The sequence below is a fragment of the Plasmodium knowlesi genome (genome assembly GCF_000006355.2).
Source record: "Plasmodium knowlesi strain H genome assembly, chromosome: 13".
Taxonomy (NCBI): domain Eukaryota; phylum Apicomplexa; class Aconoidasida; order Haemosporida; family Plasmodiidae; genus Plasmodium; species Plasmodium knowlesi.
The window spans coordinates 1178702-1198523 of NC_011914.2; the positions used below are offsets into that span (position 1 = coordinate 1178702).

The following is a 19822-nucleotide window of genomic DNA, read 5'->3' on the forward strand; positions in this document are numbered from 1 at the left end:
AGTTCTAATTATGAAAATTTTTATCGTTCTTCCACACTTTTTTCCACGGAAACCGTAATATAGTGTTCGGTGGGGGGCGCTGGCGCTCGCGCGCGGATGTCCCATACATTTTTTTTTACGAGAACAAGATATAACACCTATTGGGGGCAACTCTCAAAAAAGGAATAAAAAAAAAAAAAAAATTCAATAAACATTTTTTTTATCTTCACTAAAAAAAAAAAAAGTTGCAAACAAAATAAGAAATAAAGGTGAAAGAAAAAATCTTTCTTTTTTTTCTTCTTTTTTTTTTTTTCAAGAACAAATAAAAAGGAAAAAAAAAAAGAAAAAAGGAATGTGTGTTCTTAAAAAAAAAAAGAAGAGTGTTCATAAAAAAAAGAAAGAAGAATGTTTTTCTTTTTTTTTTTTGGGTGTGAAAGGACACCCTTTTGTTTATACAAAAAAAAAAAAAACCTTCTTCTTTTTTTTTTTTTCCTCTTGCGAAAAATTTTTTTTTTCTTCTTTTTTTTTTTTTTTTTGCGGAAAGTAGAATAAGCGCGCGAATAAATGATGTCTGCTGACAGCGCACACCAAAAGAAAAAAAAAAAAAAAAAAAAAAAGGACGGTGGATGATGAAATTCTAATTCCACAGTTCGAAAGATACCGAAGGAAAATAATACACAAGCATATATACGACAGAAAAAAAAAAATGTATACATGAGTGTTGCATAACATATAAGAGTACATACTTAACCAAATGTTGAAAATAACTGATATAGGAATAGTGAGCATCCCCCGTGATAAAAGTTCTCCCGCAAATGTTCTTATTTGATGATAAACCCCTCCGTAGGGGAAAGGAACAACTACTGTACCCTTATACGATAATTTATGACGCACTTTCTTGGCCAAACACATGCGTATATGTGGCTATACGTATTCATACCAAGACGGGTATATTTTCCATGTGCAATTTTGGTTGCTCCTCTTTTTTCTGTGGGTATATATAACATATAAAGTGTTATACAAATTTTTTTTTTTTTTTTTTTTTTTTTCATTTTTACCATATACGAACAAACGAAAGGGGTGATGAAAGCACCTTTTGACAAAAGACGGAAAAACATACCCAACACGGGTTACAAAGCCCCGTTGTAATCTTTCCTCCTTTTCGATAAGGTAATTTTGAACGAGTTCATGGTAGCACAATGCTTTTTTTTTTGTTCTCCTAAAGGGGAACTCCTTTCCCCCATATCCATTTTCTACGCACTTCCAAATGTGCCAAGGAACCCATGCGGAATAAACAGAAGCAAATTATATATAAAGGGAAGGACGTCTCCAAAAAGGAAAGGTTGTTCATGATGTGTATTACATATCATGAGAAAAAATCGTAGGCGCAGTGTTATTTCTTTCTACTTCGCACATGTCATGAATAAAATTTATGTTCGCCCACCAGGATGATATGGAAAAGTTGCATAATGAGAAAAAGGGGATATCAGTTCTTCCGGAACGTTTAGGAAATGAACGCTTAAGGCTCCTGGAAGAAAATTCAAAATAAATAATATTGGCGCCTATACTAGGTTCATTAGATTGTAAACTCGAACTAACCACTCATATATACTATGCACATATACAGGTATATACATTTAAATATATGTATTGAGCGTGTCCACCTTGCGCCTATTATAAGGAAATTCTGTTTCCCTCTAAATATACTTTTTAACATTGCTATAAAAGGAAAAGCTTAGCACATTATATACCCGTTTGTGTGCACTATTCCTTCCGGCTTTTTTTTTTTTTTTTTTGCTCTTTTCCACTTCACGTTTAAAATGCTATATATATGTACATGATTGCTCATAGAGCTGATAATACACATAATAGGGGACTATACATTTCTTGCTTCATCTTTTTCGTTTGTGTCTATTGTGATCGTACCTTTTGTTTAGGTAAAAATAAAGTTCATATTTCCCCTTTTCAATTTGTTCCAACACATACCCATTCGATGTATAGCCATTATATGACATAGGACATACAGCGATAATACTCCATTTTACGGAAATAAATTGGGAAAAAAGAAAAAAAAAAAAAAAAAAGGAAAAAGAAAAAGAAAAAGAAAAAGAAAAAGAAAAAGAAAAAGAAAAAGAAAAAGAAAAAGAAAAAGAAAAAGAAAAAGAAAAAGAAAAAGAAAAAGAAAAATGAGCAGAAAGGATTACCATACCTTTTCCAGTGTAGAAAGAAGAAGTTAATGTAGAATGTTAAATGGAACTTTATTCATATTTGTGATGAAAATTAAATCGCGGATGCTTAATAAAAAAGAGGGGAACATACCAATGACTGGATATGGATAAATTATCAAAAAAAAAAAAAGGACGGGATGCTGGTCGGCAGAAAAGACTATGTTATTTCCTTACCATTGTAGTAATCGTTTATAAAAAAGCATTCCTTGATCATTCATTCTTGTTATACAATTAAAATAAGGAATATATGGAAGGAAAAAAAAAAAAAAAAAAAAAAAAAAGAATTAAGGAATTCCCCCTACTGTTTTATTTTCCTCTTTTTGTACATGAAAAATTGAAAAAAAAGGAGAAAATACTATGGGGACCATTAAGGTATAATATATCTTTCTTCTTTTCTTTTCTTTTCTTTCCTTTCCTTTCCTTTTTTTATTCTCTTCAAACCTTTTTTTTTTTTTTTTTTTTTTCTTTCCAACATCTGCTGACAAAAAAAAATTATTACTAACAACTTCGATCTCAGACTTTCTGAAGAAGAATACGTCAGACCTCTTTTCGAGTTTTATTTTACCTTGGTCTATCTTTCTTAAAAGGAAAAAGAGGAAAAAGAACGTTAAAAAAAAAAAAAAAAATTTTTTTTTTTTCGATAAAGAAATTTTATTTAATAGAATTTTCCCTCTTTTTGAAGAATTAAGAACCATTCTCTTAGAAGGAACCTGAGCTAATTTTGTTCTATAAAATTAGAATAATATTATATTCTGCCTAAATGTAACAGGAGGGAAAAAATTTACAATTATACATAAGGATATATTAATACTTGATAATTAGAAGGAATGGAAAAAAAGGAAAATTAAAATAGAAGAAAATTTTCCAATGTTTTGAGACGGGTTTCACAAGGGGCAAATATTGTTTATTGGATTTAAGGTAATATTTATTGAGCATTCTGCAATATAGATCAACATCTGTAGCAAAGTTTCTAAACTATTATACGCTTTCCCTTTTTTTTTTTTTTTTACCATTGAACAGTAATATATTAGATTCTTCCCTTTTTTTTCTTTTACTTTCAATTATAGGAGCATAGAGGAAGTAGAAAGACAAGAGAAGAGGAAAAAAAGAAAAAAAATAATAAAATAAAATAAATAAATAAAAGAAGGGGACATTTTTACTTTAATAGTTTTTATTTAGACGAAGTACAAATTAATAATGTACTGTCTAGCCCTTTTTATATAAAAACCTTCACGCATAATTTACATAATATATTAGAACAAAATGGCTTACCACACAGGCTCCCCCTACGGCCTCTACTCCGTGATGAACGTCGACAGACCATTCAATTCCTTCAGTGAGAGTTATTATGTGTCCGAACCTTACCATCCTCCGCATGCCCCCGTAATTAGTAACATGTTTCACGGAAGCTATCCGAGTTATTACGAAGAAGATGATGATGACGATGATGGTTATTATTATAATGACGATGATGATTATTATTATAATGACCATGATGATTATTATTATAATGAGGAAGATTTTCCTATGGAGGAATCAGAAATCAGTGGACATCTGAAATCAGACGAAAATAAAACAGGGAATGTTGAAAATAAAACGGACAAAGTCGAAAATAAAACAGGGAAAGTCGAAAATAAAACGGGAAAAGTCGAAAATAAAACGGGAAAAGTCGAAAATAAAACGGAAAAAGTCGAAAATAAAACGGAAAAAGTCGAAAATAAATCGGAGGGCGTAGAAAACACGAATAATATGTTGACTCTCTTTCAAGCTGTTATGATCATCGTTCTTCTGATGCGATGGGGCGTAAGTTGGAAATAGCAGAAATTATTACTCCCTCTTCGCGCACTGCATTCGTTTTGCTGTTGACGAGTGTGTCGAAAATTGCGCGGAAGGAATATTCATAATATATGCACGCTGAAACGTGTGACCAACGCGGGAAAGGTGCAACAACCATGCGCACACATAAATACCAACCTCCTACACTCCCAACTTTTCTACAGAGGAATAGCTGCACGAGACTAATAAAGAAGCACGAAGCGAGGAAGCAACTGTTACTGTACCTGGACAAAATGAACGAACAAATTAAAAAGGACGATCTTAAAATGGAGAATAAGTTAAAGAAGCTGGAGGAAAAAATAAAAAAGGAACGGCAAGATATGGAAATGAAATGGAAAGAAAAAAGAAATAAAGCCAGGCATAAGGTAGCCCTTAAGCCGTCGGAAGACAAATTGCCTGGTATAGGCCCATTCTACGACGAGGACAAAATACTTTTGGATGAAAAAATGGACGCTGTAAGTATGAATTATGAAAAGTATAAATATAATAAGGAGAAACGATGGAATGCTATGAGAGCAGCTTATCATAAGAAGCTCAATAACTTACAAAAGTTGCAAGACGAGAGGAAACTCAGGAAATGCGTACGAATGTTTTGGTTTGAAGAGAAATGGAATTTTGGACCCAGAACAGTGAGAGGGTATTTGAAACAGAAAAAAGAAAAAATGGATGAAGCTAATGCATTAGGTCTGGTTGAAAAATTAAGGAGAGAAGAAGAAGAGAAGGCGAAGAAGGAGGCAAAAATAGCAGAAGCGGCAAGAGCGGTAGAAGCCGAGAAAGCGGCACAGGAGGCAAAAAAAGCAGAAGCAGCAAAAAGAGTACAAGCGACAAAAGCAGCAAAAGTAGCAAAAGCGGAAAAATTCTCAGAAATGGTAGAAGCGGCACAAAGAGCAGAAGTGGCAAAGGAGGCCTTATTCACAGCAGCGGCAAAAGCGAAAAAGGCGGCAATAACGGCTACGGGAGAAGAAGATGATGACGATGAGTACTATTATTATGTGGATTCTGGTAATGATTATTATGAAGATTTTGACGATTATTACGATCACCATCCTTATGTCTACGGCTACGAGGATGAGGATGATTATTATTATTATTAAACGATATGTTTTGAAGTGACCGTTAGAACATTTGTTACAAGTATTTTAACCGTATAGAATAAGTTACATCGACATATAAGAAATGTGAGCAGAATTTTGAGCTTATTAGTAAATTGGAAGGATGAAATTTCTTGTAAAAATTGTTCTTATCTGTTCATAAGTGCTCATAATTATTCTTCCCCTCCCTCCCTAAAGGGGAGAAAAAAGAAAAAGAAAAAAGAAGAAAAGTTTAGAAATGGGCACATTCGCAAGTGCAGGTTTAAACCTTTTACAGTATTTTCACGCATCGCATTAGCATGGTGTCAGTGGGCATACGCTTACGCGCCCCACCAAATATAATGTGCACAATCCCGTGCCCATTAGCATATACCCCCCCTTTTTTTTTTTTAAGACAATGCAACATTTTTGTAAGGGGAAATTTTGGTTGTTCACCCCCCAGCGCGTATACACATGTATGCTTTGTTTGTGTGCCTAGGCGCATGTGCCTTTTTTCATTTCCTAATATTTGAAGCCCATTATCTCCCAAGGAAGTGGCGCCTTTTTTTTCTTTTTTTTTTTTTTTTAACAACCAATTGGTGTACTTACTTATGTACATAGTTTGTGTGCAGAGCAGGGAAAATTTGTTCCCATTATATAATTAATTTGTTACATATTGAAATTATTCACAATCTCATTCGTCCTATTGAATCTTATACGCAACTAACATCCAATGCGTGTAGACTTATGGAAAAAGAAGGGGAAAAAGGAAGGGTGAAAATTTTAATTGATTAGAAATTTTCCCTTTTCATAATGATTCCCATCGGAGGAACAATATCACAAAGAACGTTTTATAACATGCACATGAGGATAATATATTTTGAGGCAATTTTTACAGTGTTCATGTATAGACAATAGAAAGAAGAACAGTACTATAACTATGGACACGCTAACGAAACTGTTTAAAGATAAATGGGAACTCTCTTCGGTTTTATTCATTTTTTTTTCATTTTCGGAAAATCCGAGTGATACCTGCTAATATTGTTTACCTATGCCCCCAAAGTACTAGCCAACATATTCTTCGATTGAGAAGAGTCCACCCCTGAGTTTGTCATTACACCTATATTTCACCTTACAATAGAGAGTTAGAGGTTTTTTGTTGAAACATTCTCTGTAGACTTTTTTGCATATTTCTACCTTTAGTTTTTACAACCAATGTGGAATAATTCATTTATAAATAAATCTACGTTCAAATTTCCCCTATTCAGGTTGCAATATTTAGGAAATTCGTGCAGCACCTCTTATGATGCTGTTTTTATATCGTCTCTTCGTCATCCTGAAGGAGCTAAGAGTATTTCAGAAATATAAGCATACACAAGTTGGGATTCCGGGTTAAGGATAAAAGTAGGTTCCGGGTTAAGGATAAAAGTAGATTCCGGGTTAAGGATAAAGTGGGTTCCGGGTTAAAAATAAAGTTGGTTCCGGGTTAAAAGTAAAGTGTGTTCCGAGTTAAGGTTTAAGGTAAGTTCCGGGTTAAGGATAAAAGTAGGTTCCGGGTTAAGGATAAAAGTAGGTTCCGGGTTAAGGATAGGATGGGTTCCGGGTTAAGGGTTAAGGGTTAAGGGTTAAGGGTTAAGGGTTAAGGGTTAAGGGTTAAAGGTTAAGGGTTAAGGGTTAAAGGTTAAGGGTTAAGGGTTAAGGGTTAAGGGTTAAGGGTTAAGGGTTAAGGGTTAAGGGTTAAGGGTTTAGGGTTTAGGGTTCAGGGTTTAGGGTTTAGGGTTCCGGGTTAAGGGTTAAGGTGGGTTCCGGATTAAGGGTTAAGGTGGGTTCCGGGTTAAGGGTTAAGGTGGGTTCCGGGTTAAGGGTTAAGGTGGGTTCCGGGTTAAGGGTTAAGGTGGGTTCCGGGTTAAGGGTTAAGGTGGGTTCCGGGTTAAGGGTTAAGGGTTAAGGTGGGTTCCGGGTTAAGGGTTAAGGGTTAAGGTGGGTTCCGGGTTAAGGGTTAAGGGTTAAGGTGGGTTCCGGGTTAAGGGTTAAGGGTTAAGGTGGGTTCCGGGTTAAGGGTTAAGGGTTAAGGGTTAAGGGTTAAGGGTTAAGGGTTAAGGGTTAAGGGTTAAGGGTTAAGGGTTAAGGGTTAAGGGTTAAGGGTTAAGGGTTAAGGGTTAAGGGTTAAAGGTTAAGGGTTAAGGGTTAAGGGTTAAGGGTTAAGGGTTAAGGGTTAAGGGTTAAGGGTTAAGGGTTAAGGGTTAAGGGTTAAGGGTTAAGGGTTAAGGGTTAAGGGTTAAGGGTTAAGGGTTAAGGTGGGTTCCGGGTTAAGGAAGAAGACATTATTCCTAAGGAATATGTTCTTATGGAAGAGGTTCCTATGGAAAGTGTTCCTATTGAAGGGGTTCCAAGTTTAGGTTCCGTGCTTATGGTTTAGGGTTAATGGACCCAAGTTTAGTTTACAGGAGTAGGGTTGTGATTTAAAATGGAACTTTCTTTTTGTGAAAATTAAGGTGTCTATTTGAAGAATGAGAAAAGGGGACGGAAATTTGAATGAGGAGGAAGAGAAAGAAAAAATTGTATTTGTGCGATTATTCTGTGTATGATGAAGGAATTTGTATATACTTAGTTCAGCATCCAATAGAAAGCACGTCTGACATAAGTAAGACGACTCTATGTAGATACTAATCCCCTAGCTACAATGATGCGGTGGTGTGTTGCTTGAGGAAGGTGTACATGAAATGGGAAGAAATATGTTCAATAAACTATTGTAACGGGATCATTTATGACCACGTATTTGAAGAAGTCGAAAAGGGGTATCATACTGTCCTGACAGTTAATGCCACATATCGGGCCCTGTAGCAACATATAATATCATAGTAGAGGTGGACATAGAGCATGTCCTTTTTTTGCTTCTTTGGACTTTTTATTTAAGTTTAATGGAATTTAATATATTTACAAATTATACATACATTAATGTGTACAATAAGTTCCATATACATAATCTTACAGTGATAAATTTTTTCCACAAACCACTTTTCCTCTATTCGCCGAACACAAGGAAAAAAACGTTACTCCTCTTGGCAATTTTGTATGAAGCTTACTGTTCAAGGAACGCTCCCTTTTGTATTGTTTGTAATAAGACCAAGAGGCCTCCATTACATACTATAAGGGTAATAAAAAGAAAGAGGGCATATTAATTAAGGGAATTGTGCACCTGTCTCGTTCAAGGGGACAATTCATTTATTAACATTGCCATTGCAATAGTAAGTTAACAGAAAGCTTGGAATAATTTTAATTGAATATATTTGTACATGCTCAAATTTACTTCTACAATGTATAAATTATTCTTTACAGAATCTACAATGAACATAAGAATCATGGTAACTTTATTACGAATATATAAATATTCATAAATATATATTTTTCATATATTTCTTGGAATTGTTCACGTTATTTAATCAGTCTTATTTATATTTGACAAATATCAAGTACATTCTCATCTTCCTTTTTTTTTTTTTTTTTTTTCAACCCATATCATCTAAAATTACATAAAACAAATTCGTAAATATGTAATTCGTGCGCATATATATTTATGAGTTATATATGTATATGGTGCTTTCTTTAATATACCCCCCGTGTTTTTTTTTTTTTTATTCCTTGAATGATATATATATTGCCATATAGAATTAATCGCACATTTGCTTGGTATACCTTGCAATAACGATAAAGGATTTTTAAATTTTTGCCACACATAATTGTAATAAAATTATCTTCACTTTAATTTCATTTTTAACTCTGATTTTAATTTGAATGTTAGTTTGTAGTATTTTTTTTTTTTTTTTTTTTTTTTGAAACATTGTAATTAAATGATTACGAAAGAATTCCTGTACGCAAGAATGTACATTTTTTACGCATTTTAACATAACATATAAACATTGGAACTTCGTGCTCTTACATGCCCTTTTAAGTGAGGAACATTCGAAAAAAAAGTATTAAAAAGTTTTTAAAAGTACCAAGCGATAAGTAAAAAACACCGCGCACTTGTAATGCTTAGTATTACAGAAGGGAAAAATCATTATATAGGAAGCTAAATAAATATTTTTTCAATTACTATAATGACTTAAAAACATTAGATTATCAATGAAAGAAAGGACATACCGTAAATCACACTTCCTTATTATTACTCTTACCCTTACCCTTTTCATATCGACCTCGAAGCACATATATGATGTAAGGAAATATGAAAATTAAATTTAATGATGCATTATCCCTATTGCTCCCTTTTGTATTTTCATTTATAGAGAAATATTATGTTTATTCTGCTAATATACATATATTTGCTTAACTCTTTTAATTCCCCTTTTTTTTAGTCACTCGTAACTGCTAATACATGGAACAAAAGAACGCACCCTCAAAATAGCGCCTTACACACAGCACATGGTAGAATATTAAAGGGTGATATAGAACCAGAAACACAGGAACGATATAAGGCTCTAAAGGAAAGAATTATAGATCTGCTTGATGAAGATGATGAGTCATTCAGAGATAGACTAAATGCATTAACACATGATGACTATTTTCGGAAACAATATAATGTGTTCATACGGGAAGACCTCTCTCAAAAACTGTGTAAAAAGTTCATTCTAGACAAACCTTCTCAAAAACATTTTAACATATTAAATAGTAATAATAATTTGGAGAAAAACCCTTTTCTCATCTCACCAAACACAAATCACAATAATCAGGATTATTCTGATCCGTTCAAATTTTGTAACAATTTGGAAGAATTTTTTGACGAACTAAAGCATCATGAAGAGTGTAATGCAAAACCAAAGGGTGAAATAAAACGAACGAATAATCTTAGGAGAGAATTAACCAATGAAGTAGAAGATTATATTCCTTCTAAATTAGAAGATGATATTTCCGAAGGATCTATTGATAGTTATATGTATAGAGAATTAGTGAAACCAAGAAAAAGATCAATCGTACCTACCGCCTTAAAAAAAGTGGATAAAATATTGAAGGCAGAAGTGAAACGATTTTTAAAAAAAAAAGCAGCTGGTCGTTATGCTGATAATGGTCGAGGAATCATTGGAAAGTTCTTTCCATATATAAACAAATTCAAAATATTTATTCCTATTTTGTTTTTTTTGCCATTAATTATTTTAGCGACTCCACTTATTATTTTTTACGCATTCGTATTTGAGGCTGCTGTTTTATCCATATTTTCATTAACAGGAATATTTCCCGCGTTTATACCGATAGTGTGCGTTGTACTGCTTGGATGCTGTGCATTTAATTTGATAGTGCATCGCCCGAGGGTGTAGCATGTGAAAAGTTATATACCGAAATGAAATATGTAAAACAGAAGTACTTTTCGTACATGCTGCTGTAGACCCTTTAAATTGTGATGAAATAATTTGAATGTATGTGAAAATATTCTATGCATACAAGTAAAATATGTACATACGTCTAACTTGTTTCACACATTCAAATGATCCACTCTTTTAAAGTTTCACACTAATTATTTTTTTTTTTTTTCTAATTATTTTGTATCCGTACATATGTAGGTAGTTTTGCTCCTTTTTTAAACATTTACATTGATAACATTCCTCATTTGCACAATAATATGCCCTTCTTTTTATAATTTGTTTTCTGCTATATATATGTGTGTCTATATACATATATCCATAAATTCTTCTGCACACTTGTTCGAAAAATGTTACATTTCTTATGCAAAGAGTAAGGTATCATAGAATGCGTGATACAATTACTTTTCAAATATGCATACTAACCCCCCCACACACACACACACCCCAAACGATTTGTTTTCTTTATTTTAAAACCTTTAAAACTAAATAAAATTTATAAATAATACTTTATTATTCTGCTGGTCAATAAAAATATAATTATATATTCAAGAAAAGTGCAACACTATAAAACGATGAGAGAATGAGTTATGATATTATTTCTATTCTTCCGTTGCACATAAGAATATTTGAACAGTTAACCACTTTAGTGTTACATATATAAAACACAGTTTTCATGGGAATACGCATTTCTACATCACGCACTTCGTATACTTCTATGGACTGGTTTTATTATTATGCACTGCAAACTCACTTCATGTGAACTTTTGTATATTCCCTGTTTCAAGGGGTTGTATGCTCATTTAAGCTATATGGGGGAATCGTTTATTACTAATTTAAAATACTCCAAAGGAATGTAACTTACCCCTCATTTATACCCTTCATTTATACGTTTTTCATGCTACGTGCTACTTTATTTATCACCATATCGAACATACAAATTGGACGTGCTGAGCAGTGTATATAACGTTCTTTTGTTGATATATATGATATGGAAAATGGTGAATTTAAATAGTTACTCTTAATTATTTAAGGACAGAACGATGAATCATAATTATATTGGCACGAAATTATTTTTGTGTATATTACACCAAGACATTATACGGAAGCATTTGTCATTGTGTCTGCACAGAATAAATGGGGGTGTTTAACTATATGAAGGAATCATGGAATTTTTAAAGATATATATATATTTTTTTTTTTTTCATTACATTTTATCGAATTATTCTTCTGTATTGGTTTACAGCTATGTAATTATTTCATTTTTGAGTAAATCTATAAATATAATTACTCATTGAATTGTATGAATTTGTGCACTACCATCACCACCACTAACACCTCCATATTATCATGTGGACAATTTAGCGCAAGACATATGCAGAAGGAAGAGCACCGTTGAATGCAGTATCTTCGCAAGAAGCATTACAAACTAGTACCATTTATTTGTAATTAAGGATTGTCTTTAAGAGTACAATAATAAAAAATGGAAAACGATCGAACTGTAACTATTCCTTAGTGATGTATTCTTCTTTCATGCCATGTTATTTTAAAATTGTCAAAATGTAATTTTAGGAATAGAACCATTATCAACGAATCTTCAGGAAGGTGTTCTTATCCCTGTTCATACATTGTTGTTATTTTTTAAAAGAACATATATATATGTATATATACATATGGAAACTCCTTTTATTATGTAAGGTGAACAATCACATTTATGAAAAATAATAGCCACAGTGGAACGTAGATTAGATCGCTGTGCGTGCATTTTTATAACGCACATTTTTTATAAGGAATGTATGTTGACTCTTTATTTACTTTTATGACTTATACACGAAATATTCATGAATGTATGCATGATTTTTGTGCCCTTATTATTTTTTTTTTTTTTTTCGTACACTATTGAACAAATTAATATTTGTTTTTTACCCTTACCGTACATGAATAACCGAAATCACATCAAAATGTATAATTATAGGGGGATAGCACTTTTTATTCGAATAATAAACACTGATAGTGAATCATATATTACAGTTTTATAATATTATAAATTAGAACCTTTTATACGCTTACGAAGATTTTGTACTATTGTTGTTCAAAATGTTAGCGCACATGTGTACGGAGTTCGATCTGTGTGTAACATTTTTAACCAGGAACGTTCTTAAAATATGCGGAAGAGCAGTTTTCTTATACAATAACAACCCCCACGTGTACATATTATTCCAATGAATGTGACAATCGCCCACATTTCGCCGTACTTTGTGTATCATTTGTATGTCACTAACTTATAATAAGAATCATCACACTTTTCTGTATTAGGGTGCTGTGGAAAAAGGTATATATATATGTCAGGACGCCATACCCCTGATATTATGCAATGAATAAATAGTAGTAACTGAAGAAAACAGGGACAATTTTCTAGACAAAAAATTTTAACTAAAAATAAGTGAACTTCAGACTGTGAAATTTATGAATTCTTCTCATGATGTAATATACATGGATATATTAATTAAAATGGGAAGAATGGGGCTGTGTGAAAGCCGCATCATATAATTATGAATGAAGCGAAAACTAAACACGGGAAAACAATTTATATATCCTAAAGTGAGCAATGGGCGCAATTATAATTATGGTACTCTTACATGGAAGAAACGTATGGAATTAATTTTCTTCCGATCAACAGAAAGCACGCGGGGTTATTTGCTCATAAACAAATTTTCGAATAAACAGACATTTTAAATAACGTCGCCGTAATGTATTATATTGTCCTATGCATTTTCATTTGGCCACTTCAAATAAATATGTAGATATATATATATGTCATGCGTGTGCTGCGTCACACGCAAATATAACAATGAAACTTTATTTTTACGTACACCTGCATTATATACATAAAATGAACATGTATGTACAACTAATTCGTATTGCACGTGAATATCAAGTAGAGATTAAGAATTATATTTATTTCTTTCTTATGCGTCCTATTATTTATTTTGCCTATTATTCATTTTGCCTATTATTCATTTTGCCTATTATTCATTTTGCCTATTATTCATTTTGCCTATTATTCATTTTGCCTATTATTCATTTTGCCTATTATTCATTTTGCCTATTATTCATTTTGCCTATTATTCATTTTGCCTATTATTCATTTTGCCTATTATTCATTTTGCCTATTATTCATTTTCTTTTCTTTTTACTTTTTTAAAAAGTGCACAATCAAATTTTTATTTTGCCATACCATAATTCCTAATATATCGGAATTGATTTATGTTATACAAAAAGAAGTGCATATTTTACTTATGGGAAAAAAAGTGGAAGTCGTTTAAAAAAAATATATATAATATACTTGAATGTGTCATACCTCTTATGGCAAAAATACGAGTCAGTTGAAAAATTGCATTATGCATCTTAATCTTTGTGAAATATTTTAGCCTAATATATAAATATTGTACTAAATACATATAATCCGCATTGTGCATAAACCGACAGAGTATAAATATATATTTATTTTTTGTTGTTGCTGAAATATATTCTGATGCATGTTTATCAGTTATTAGGAGAAAAATATGTTGCCGGATCGATATGTGAATTTTTTTTTTTTATTCTAACAATGCAGTGCAAAGCAATATTTTTTTTTCCCCCAAAGGTAAGAAATAAAAAAATAAGTAATATACCCCTTTCTCTGCTTCTTTTCTCATTATATAATTTATTCATTTAATGCATGTTCATGCAACTACGATCGATAGAGCAGCATACGTTTTCTGCGCACATGATGATGCGCATGTGAGTCAGATGTGTCCGCCTTTTCGGATGCGCTAAATTATGGAATAGCCTACTTTATTAAAAAAGGATCAAACTGATTTAACAACATTATTATAAGAAAAAATGTGGAAAAATTCATTCATCCATATTTCCTATATTTGAAAGAATTAATGCATACTCATCTGCGTGCAAAAGTTAATGATACTCAACCATCCGGCGTCACATTACGAATACGTGGTACACTTTCAATAATTGTGAGCCACGCCGTATTATATATAATTCACTTATTTTGTATTTAGCTAGATCCATTTTCCATATATTCATAATGTCCATTCGGATATTTTTATAAAGAATAAATAAATTGATTTATTATATAACTATGTCCAATCTGAGTAGTCCGCTATCTGTCTTATATATATATATATATATATATATATATATATATATATATATTTTTTTAACTAGCGTCTAGCTCCTTTTTTTCATCATGTAGCTATATGGAACAATTATTCTTTTTTTTTTCTTTTCTTTATACCTAACATAGGGGACGTAATTTAACCTCATATAAAGTTTAAATTCAATTTCAAATTTTTCTAGCTTCTGGGACTTACTCCAGCAAAATGTAATTTCTTAGAAGGGCAACAACTTGGGAATCGTCTCTTCAAATAGAAAATATGAAGTTAAAGAAAAAGGAACACAAAAATAGTAGATTTCATTATGGGGAAAAAAATACATAACATATTAAAAATAAGCCCTCCTTTTGGAAATGCTTAAAAAAATATAGATAATAATAATTGAACAAATAAAATCCTTCTTCATTCTCCTTCTCTTTAAGAATTCCTAGCACGAATTTTTTAACCCATTAACGAAACAATAGCGTCTCATTTTTTAAAGTACCCTCGCTCTAAAAACTAGCCTTAAAAAAATAAGGAAGGCTGTTTTCCATAATGTCTCCGCGCTTTGCCTAAAGATGTACATAGATGCTATTTCCTTATATTTATTTTGAGAAATGATAAAAAAAAAAAAAAAAAAAAAAAAAAGCCGATCGCATGCAAAAGGGTCCTTCCCCAAAACATGAATCTATTAAACATTTATATTGATCACTTTTAGTTATAAAAAGTTAGTAAGAACATAGATTTACGTCCTTGTTGAAGAGACTAGGGATAAAATTCTGATCCTTTTTTATAAAAAAAGCTCAAAAATAAGGGGAAAAAGAAAATTCTCCATCCTCGGTGCATATTAAAATTTACTTCTGGTAATGGAAATAACTTTAACATATTAAAAGAAAAGCACGTCAAATGTTAGGTACTATAAAATAAATGCACTTTCTGATAAAATTTCGCTAACTTTCTGCACCAATCCCGTATAAAAATCTGCATGAAGCAATTAAAATAACATACATCATTTGCCCTAAAAATATTACATGCATACAAAATCGCGGAAAATGCACTAATATATAACATAATATATATATATAGTGACCCCTAAATAGGATAATTCTTTCCATTTTTTAAATAAAATATATATATATTTTTTTTTTTTTTTTTTTTTTTCCCGTGTCCCGTTTTTTATTCTTATTTTAATAAATTAAATTGTACATCTTTTTTTTTTTTTTATAACAAATTTTTTTTTTTTCAACAGTTTTAGTTGAATTACTATATAATCCCATTGTTTCCTGGAAATAAATTAAAGTAATAAATTAAGAAATGCTAGAATAAATTTACTTATAAATAAAAAAACATATGTTATATATATGCATATATTTTTTTCAATGATAAAAAATTAATCAAACGTGAATAATATATTAGTTAGCTTTTTTTATAATTCGTTTTTTTTTTTTTTTTTAACTGGGAACTCTGAATTTTTTTAAACTCCCAACAAATATTTATTCCCTTTTTTTGTATATCGCAACTTTTACAGTACAATTAATCTGTGAATGCGCTTCCATATTTAGAGGAATAAAATCACATTCACAGAAAGAAGAATTAACGAATTAAATAGTAATCTATTTAGTACAAAAGTATTCCTTACATTAAAACGATTTTTTGCGTACACAAATATGGCTATTCTTAAGGGATACAGCGCTACAGAGAAAATTAACGTTCCACAGTTTCTCTGTAGAACATTATTTTTCTCACTTTTAATTTGGTTCCTAAATTGTTCTAATTACGTAAGGAAAGAAAAACAATGTTGCTCGAATTCGGGCATCATTGAATTACTGTATGATGTGGAAATATTTTTCCCCATACGTATGTTCGTGCGCAACATACCGACGTACCTTCGTAGCATTTTCATTAGTCCCAAAAAGTAACAATTCATTTTTTCCAGTTATATAAATGTTCACTCATTTTTTTTTTTTTTTTTTTTTTCTTCTTTTTTTTTTTATAGGAAAAATGTGATAGGAGGAGTGACCAGCAGTGCGAGCTTCCAAATGGGCTCAAGTCCACTGTCAGCAGATCCTTATCAGTAGTACGAAGGATGGGAAAATACAACGCTCCACTTAGAACCCGTATAGTAAAGGAAGTTACCCGTGGAGGCTTTAAAGAGTATGAAGAAAAATATGAAACCAAACATTACACTTTAAAGGAAAATGTAGATGAAAACAATAAGGATTGTGATGAAAAGTACGAGGCAGCCAATTACGGATTCAGAGAAAAATGCCCCTACGAGGTGAACCCATATACTGGTGCAACTGGACCTAATATTTTATTATTGAAAAAAAGATTCCACCAAAATTTGAAGGGAGAAGAAATTGATGACGATGACGATGAAGAAGCTCCACTAACTAGTAAGCTACCTGGTTCCTTAGAAGCATGCGAAAGGGGATGTGGTGGAAGAAGAAAAAGACGTTCCAAAGGAGACGATGATTATCCTACTATAGTAAAAGAATACGAAGAAGTTGGCGCACAAGGATATAAAGGAAATCCAAGAGGACGAGGCCATCCAGGACATCAAGGAGGACCAGATAGTCCAAGAAGACGTCCAGTTAAAGTAGTAGAGCCTGATTCAGACATGATGACATATAAACCACCTGCAAGAGGAAGAGGCCCAGCTAGAATGGGAGAACATGGCGCACAAGGTCCATCAAAACAACATATGTTAAAGCAACAACCACAGGGCAATTTAAAGAAAGATCATTGGCCAACAGGACATCAGGGACAAAAGGAACAATTCAACAAACCCAACCCCACCGTAGGTCAATACTCTAAACCAACCGTAAGTCAACCACCTAAACCCACCGTAAGTCAACAACCTAAACCTACCGTAAGTCAACCACCTAAACCCACCGTAAGTCAACAACCTAAACCCACCGTAAGTCAACCACCTAAACCCACCGTAAGTCAACCACCTAAACCCACCGTAAGTGAACAAGCTAAAAAAGAACAAGCTAAAAAAGAACAAGCCAAAAAGGAACAAGCCAAAAAAGAACAAGCCAAAAAAGAACAAGCCAAAAAAGAACAAGCCAAAAAAGAACAAGCCAAAAAGGAACAAGCCAAAAAGGAACAAGCCAAAAAGGAACAAGCCAAAAAGGAACAAGCCAAAAAGGAACAAGCCAAAAAAGAGCAAGCCAAAAATGACAAATCTAAGAAAAATAAAATATGATGATTAAGCAATAAGCAAAGATAGCTCATATCCCATAATAAAAAGTGGGGGGAGATAATACGCCCATAAGGACTTTTAATGTTGTCTAAATGAAAAATTTTCTTATGGAAATAAGATAAAATTTAATTATGAAAATATAGGACAGGAATATATGCCCAAGAAGCTAAAATGATATTTATGTCAAATAAGAATAATAGAAAATCATATAGCAACACAATTTAAAGTTTTATAAATAATAATATTTCAACTGTGTGTATATAATCCTCCTCAAAAAAAAAAGTAAAGAAAAAAAAATTTAATTAAAGTAACATTTTTTTTTCTGTGTATGCTTAATTTATTTTCCCTCTATGTGATTTATTTAATATATCTATTCCATATTTATAAAGTGAGTATTCCTTTCTGTTCTATACATATATATTCCATTAATGTTGCTTATATATTTTTATTTTTCTATTTTTGCTTATATATTATGTTTTTTCCCATTTTTCATGAAGGAGATATGAGTATGAGAAAATTACAGTGTGACGTGTAATAATATATATTACTGATATATTTGGAAAAACATTTTTTTAATTTAAATAAAAATACAATCGGGAATGTAAAAAAATAAAAAAATGTTCTTTTCCTTCAAAAAGGGGCACAGACACAGACCGCACATCTGTGTACTTGCACAAAATAAGCTGTAAATTTTTAAGAAAAATGAATTTAAAAAAAAAAAAATGTATCGAATGAACGTTATAATTGGATTAGAACAACAAAGAATTCTTCTAGATTTTTAGTCTTTTACCTAAACCTTTAATATTTGTTTTAGGTCCATGCATATTGATTAGGTCATATAACACAGAGACCCAGAATTAGAGTAAAAAAATAGTTTTATCTCTGAATATTATTATTAACACTATGTGATAAATGCATACTTTTTGCTAATTCATTTTTCGTGAGGAAGTGTGTGTCATATGTGCCTAAAGTAATTCTGAACGAAAAAATGAAGAATCGACCTTTTTCGACGACTTTGAATTATATGTTAAGAAAAATCACGCTAACAAACCCAAGGTGTGCATCACTGAGTATATATGTAGAAACATTTGAACATTTTAAATTATGCATTTGAGTAATAGAAGACATATGCAATGCATATGTATTTCCACTGTACTCTTACGATTCTACATGGTCATTAAATTTGTAAATTTCTTACACACTATATACTACTAAGTGAGGGTCCTTATACACGCTGCACCTTGGCGAGAAATATCTTCACAAAGACTTGTAAGCGTATGAGCGTAAGAACATGTGGATAATAAATATAATCCCCCTTTGTTAGGAAATTTTCACCATGTACACATTTACTATATAAAAATATAACAGGCTACCCATTTTGTTTCATTTTTCATGATATACTTGAATCCCCCCATTTTGAACGTGCGCTTTAAACGGTTTACATTTAAAAGTATTGTTCTTCACGAAGATCTCATTTAGTGAAAAATTTTAGAAATCAACAAAACGGGCGTTCATAAAGAAAAACGTTATCAATGGGCAGCACCGAAGGTATGGTGGTACTTGAACAGAACCACCAATTTTAATTTTTATTATTATTCTAATTTTAATAAGGATGCCCCTGCATATGTTTCTGCTATAATTATGACAATTTTTTTACAAGAATATATCGGACCTAGCTTTACGTAAGTATAATTCGATGGCCAACGCGGAACGTTGTATTGAAAAAAGAAAAAACCAATATATATGTTTAATTTAAAAAAGAAGAAAAAAATTATAATTAAAAAAATAATTTAATTATAAAAAATGAAAATAAATATAATGAATAAATGTAATTTTCCTTTAACACCGTTAATTCAGTATTACTATACAATAACTAAAATTCTCTAAATTAGTAAGCGCTTAATTTTACACGCAAATATGAGCAGCGTAAATATTATTAACGGGAGCACGTAATACAAAAGTTACACAAAACGAAATAAAAAAGAAGAATTCA

The 19822-nt window shown here is 31.7% G+C and overlaps 3 protein-coding genes across 3 annotated transcripts; all 3 read left to right on the plus strand.

Moving 5' to 3' along the window:
• Positions 1-3470: 3470 nt before the first annotated feature.
• On the plus strand, positions 3471-5137 carry PKNH_1325500 (conserved Plasmodium protein, unknown function; the record flags this gene model as incomplete). The annotated part of the gene is made up of 2 exons (XM_039113524.1): positions 3471-4010; positions 4208-5137. The coding sequence occupies 2 exons, from the start codon at positions 3471-3473 to the stop codon at positions 5135-5137; spliced, it is 1470 nt and encodes a 489-aa protein (XP_038969902.1).
• A 4101-nt stretch (positions 5138-9238) lies between these two features.
• PKNH_1325600 (uncharacterized protein) lies at positions 9239-10425 on the plus strand (the record flags this gene model as incomplete). The annotated part of the gene is made up of 2 exons (XM_002260658.1): positions 9239-9328; positions 9469-10425. The coding sequence occupies 2 exons, from the start codon at positions 9239-9241 to the stop codon at positions 10423-10425; spliced, it is 1047 nt and encodes a 348-aa protein (XP_002260694.1).
• A 5863-nt stretch (positions 10426-16288) lies between these two features.
• PKNH_1325700 (knob-associated histidine-rich protein, putative) lies at positions 16289-17832 on the plus strand (the record flags this gene model as incomplete). Its single annotated transcript, XM_039113525.1, has 2 exons — positions 16289-16399; positions 16618-17832. 2 exons carry the CDS (start codon positions 16289-16291, stop codon positions 17830-17832), a joined length of 1326 nt encoding a protein of 441 aa, XP_038969903.1.
• Positions 17833-19822: the final 1990 nt, after the last annotated feature.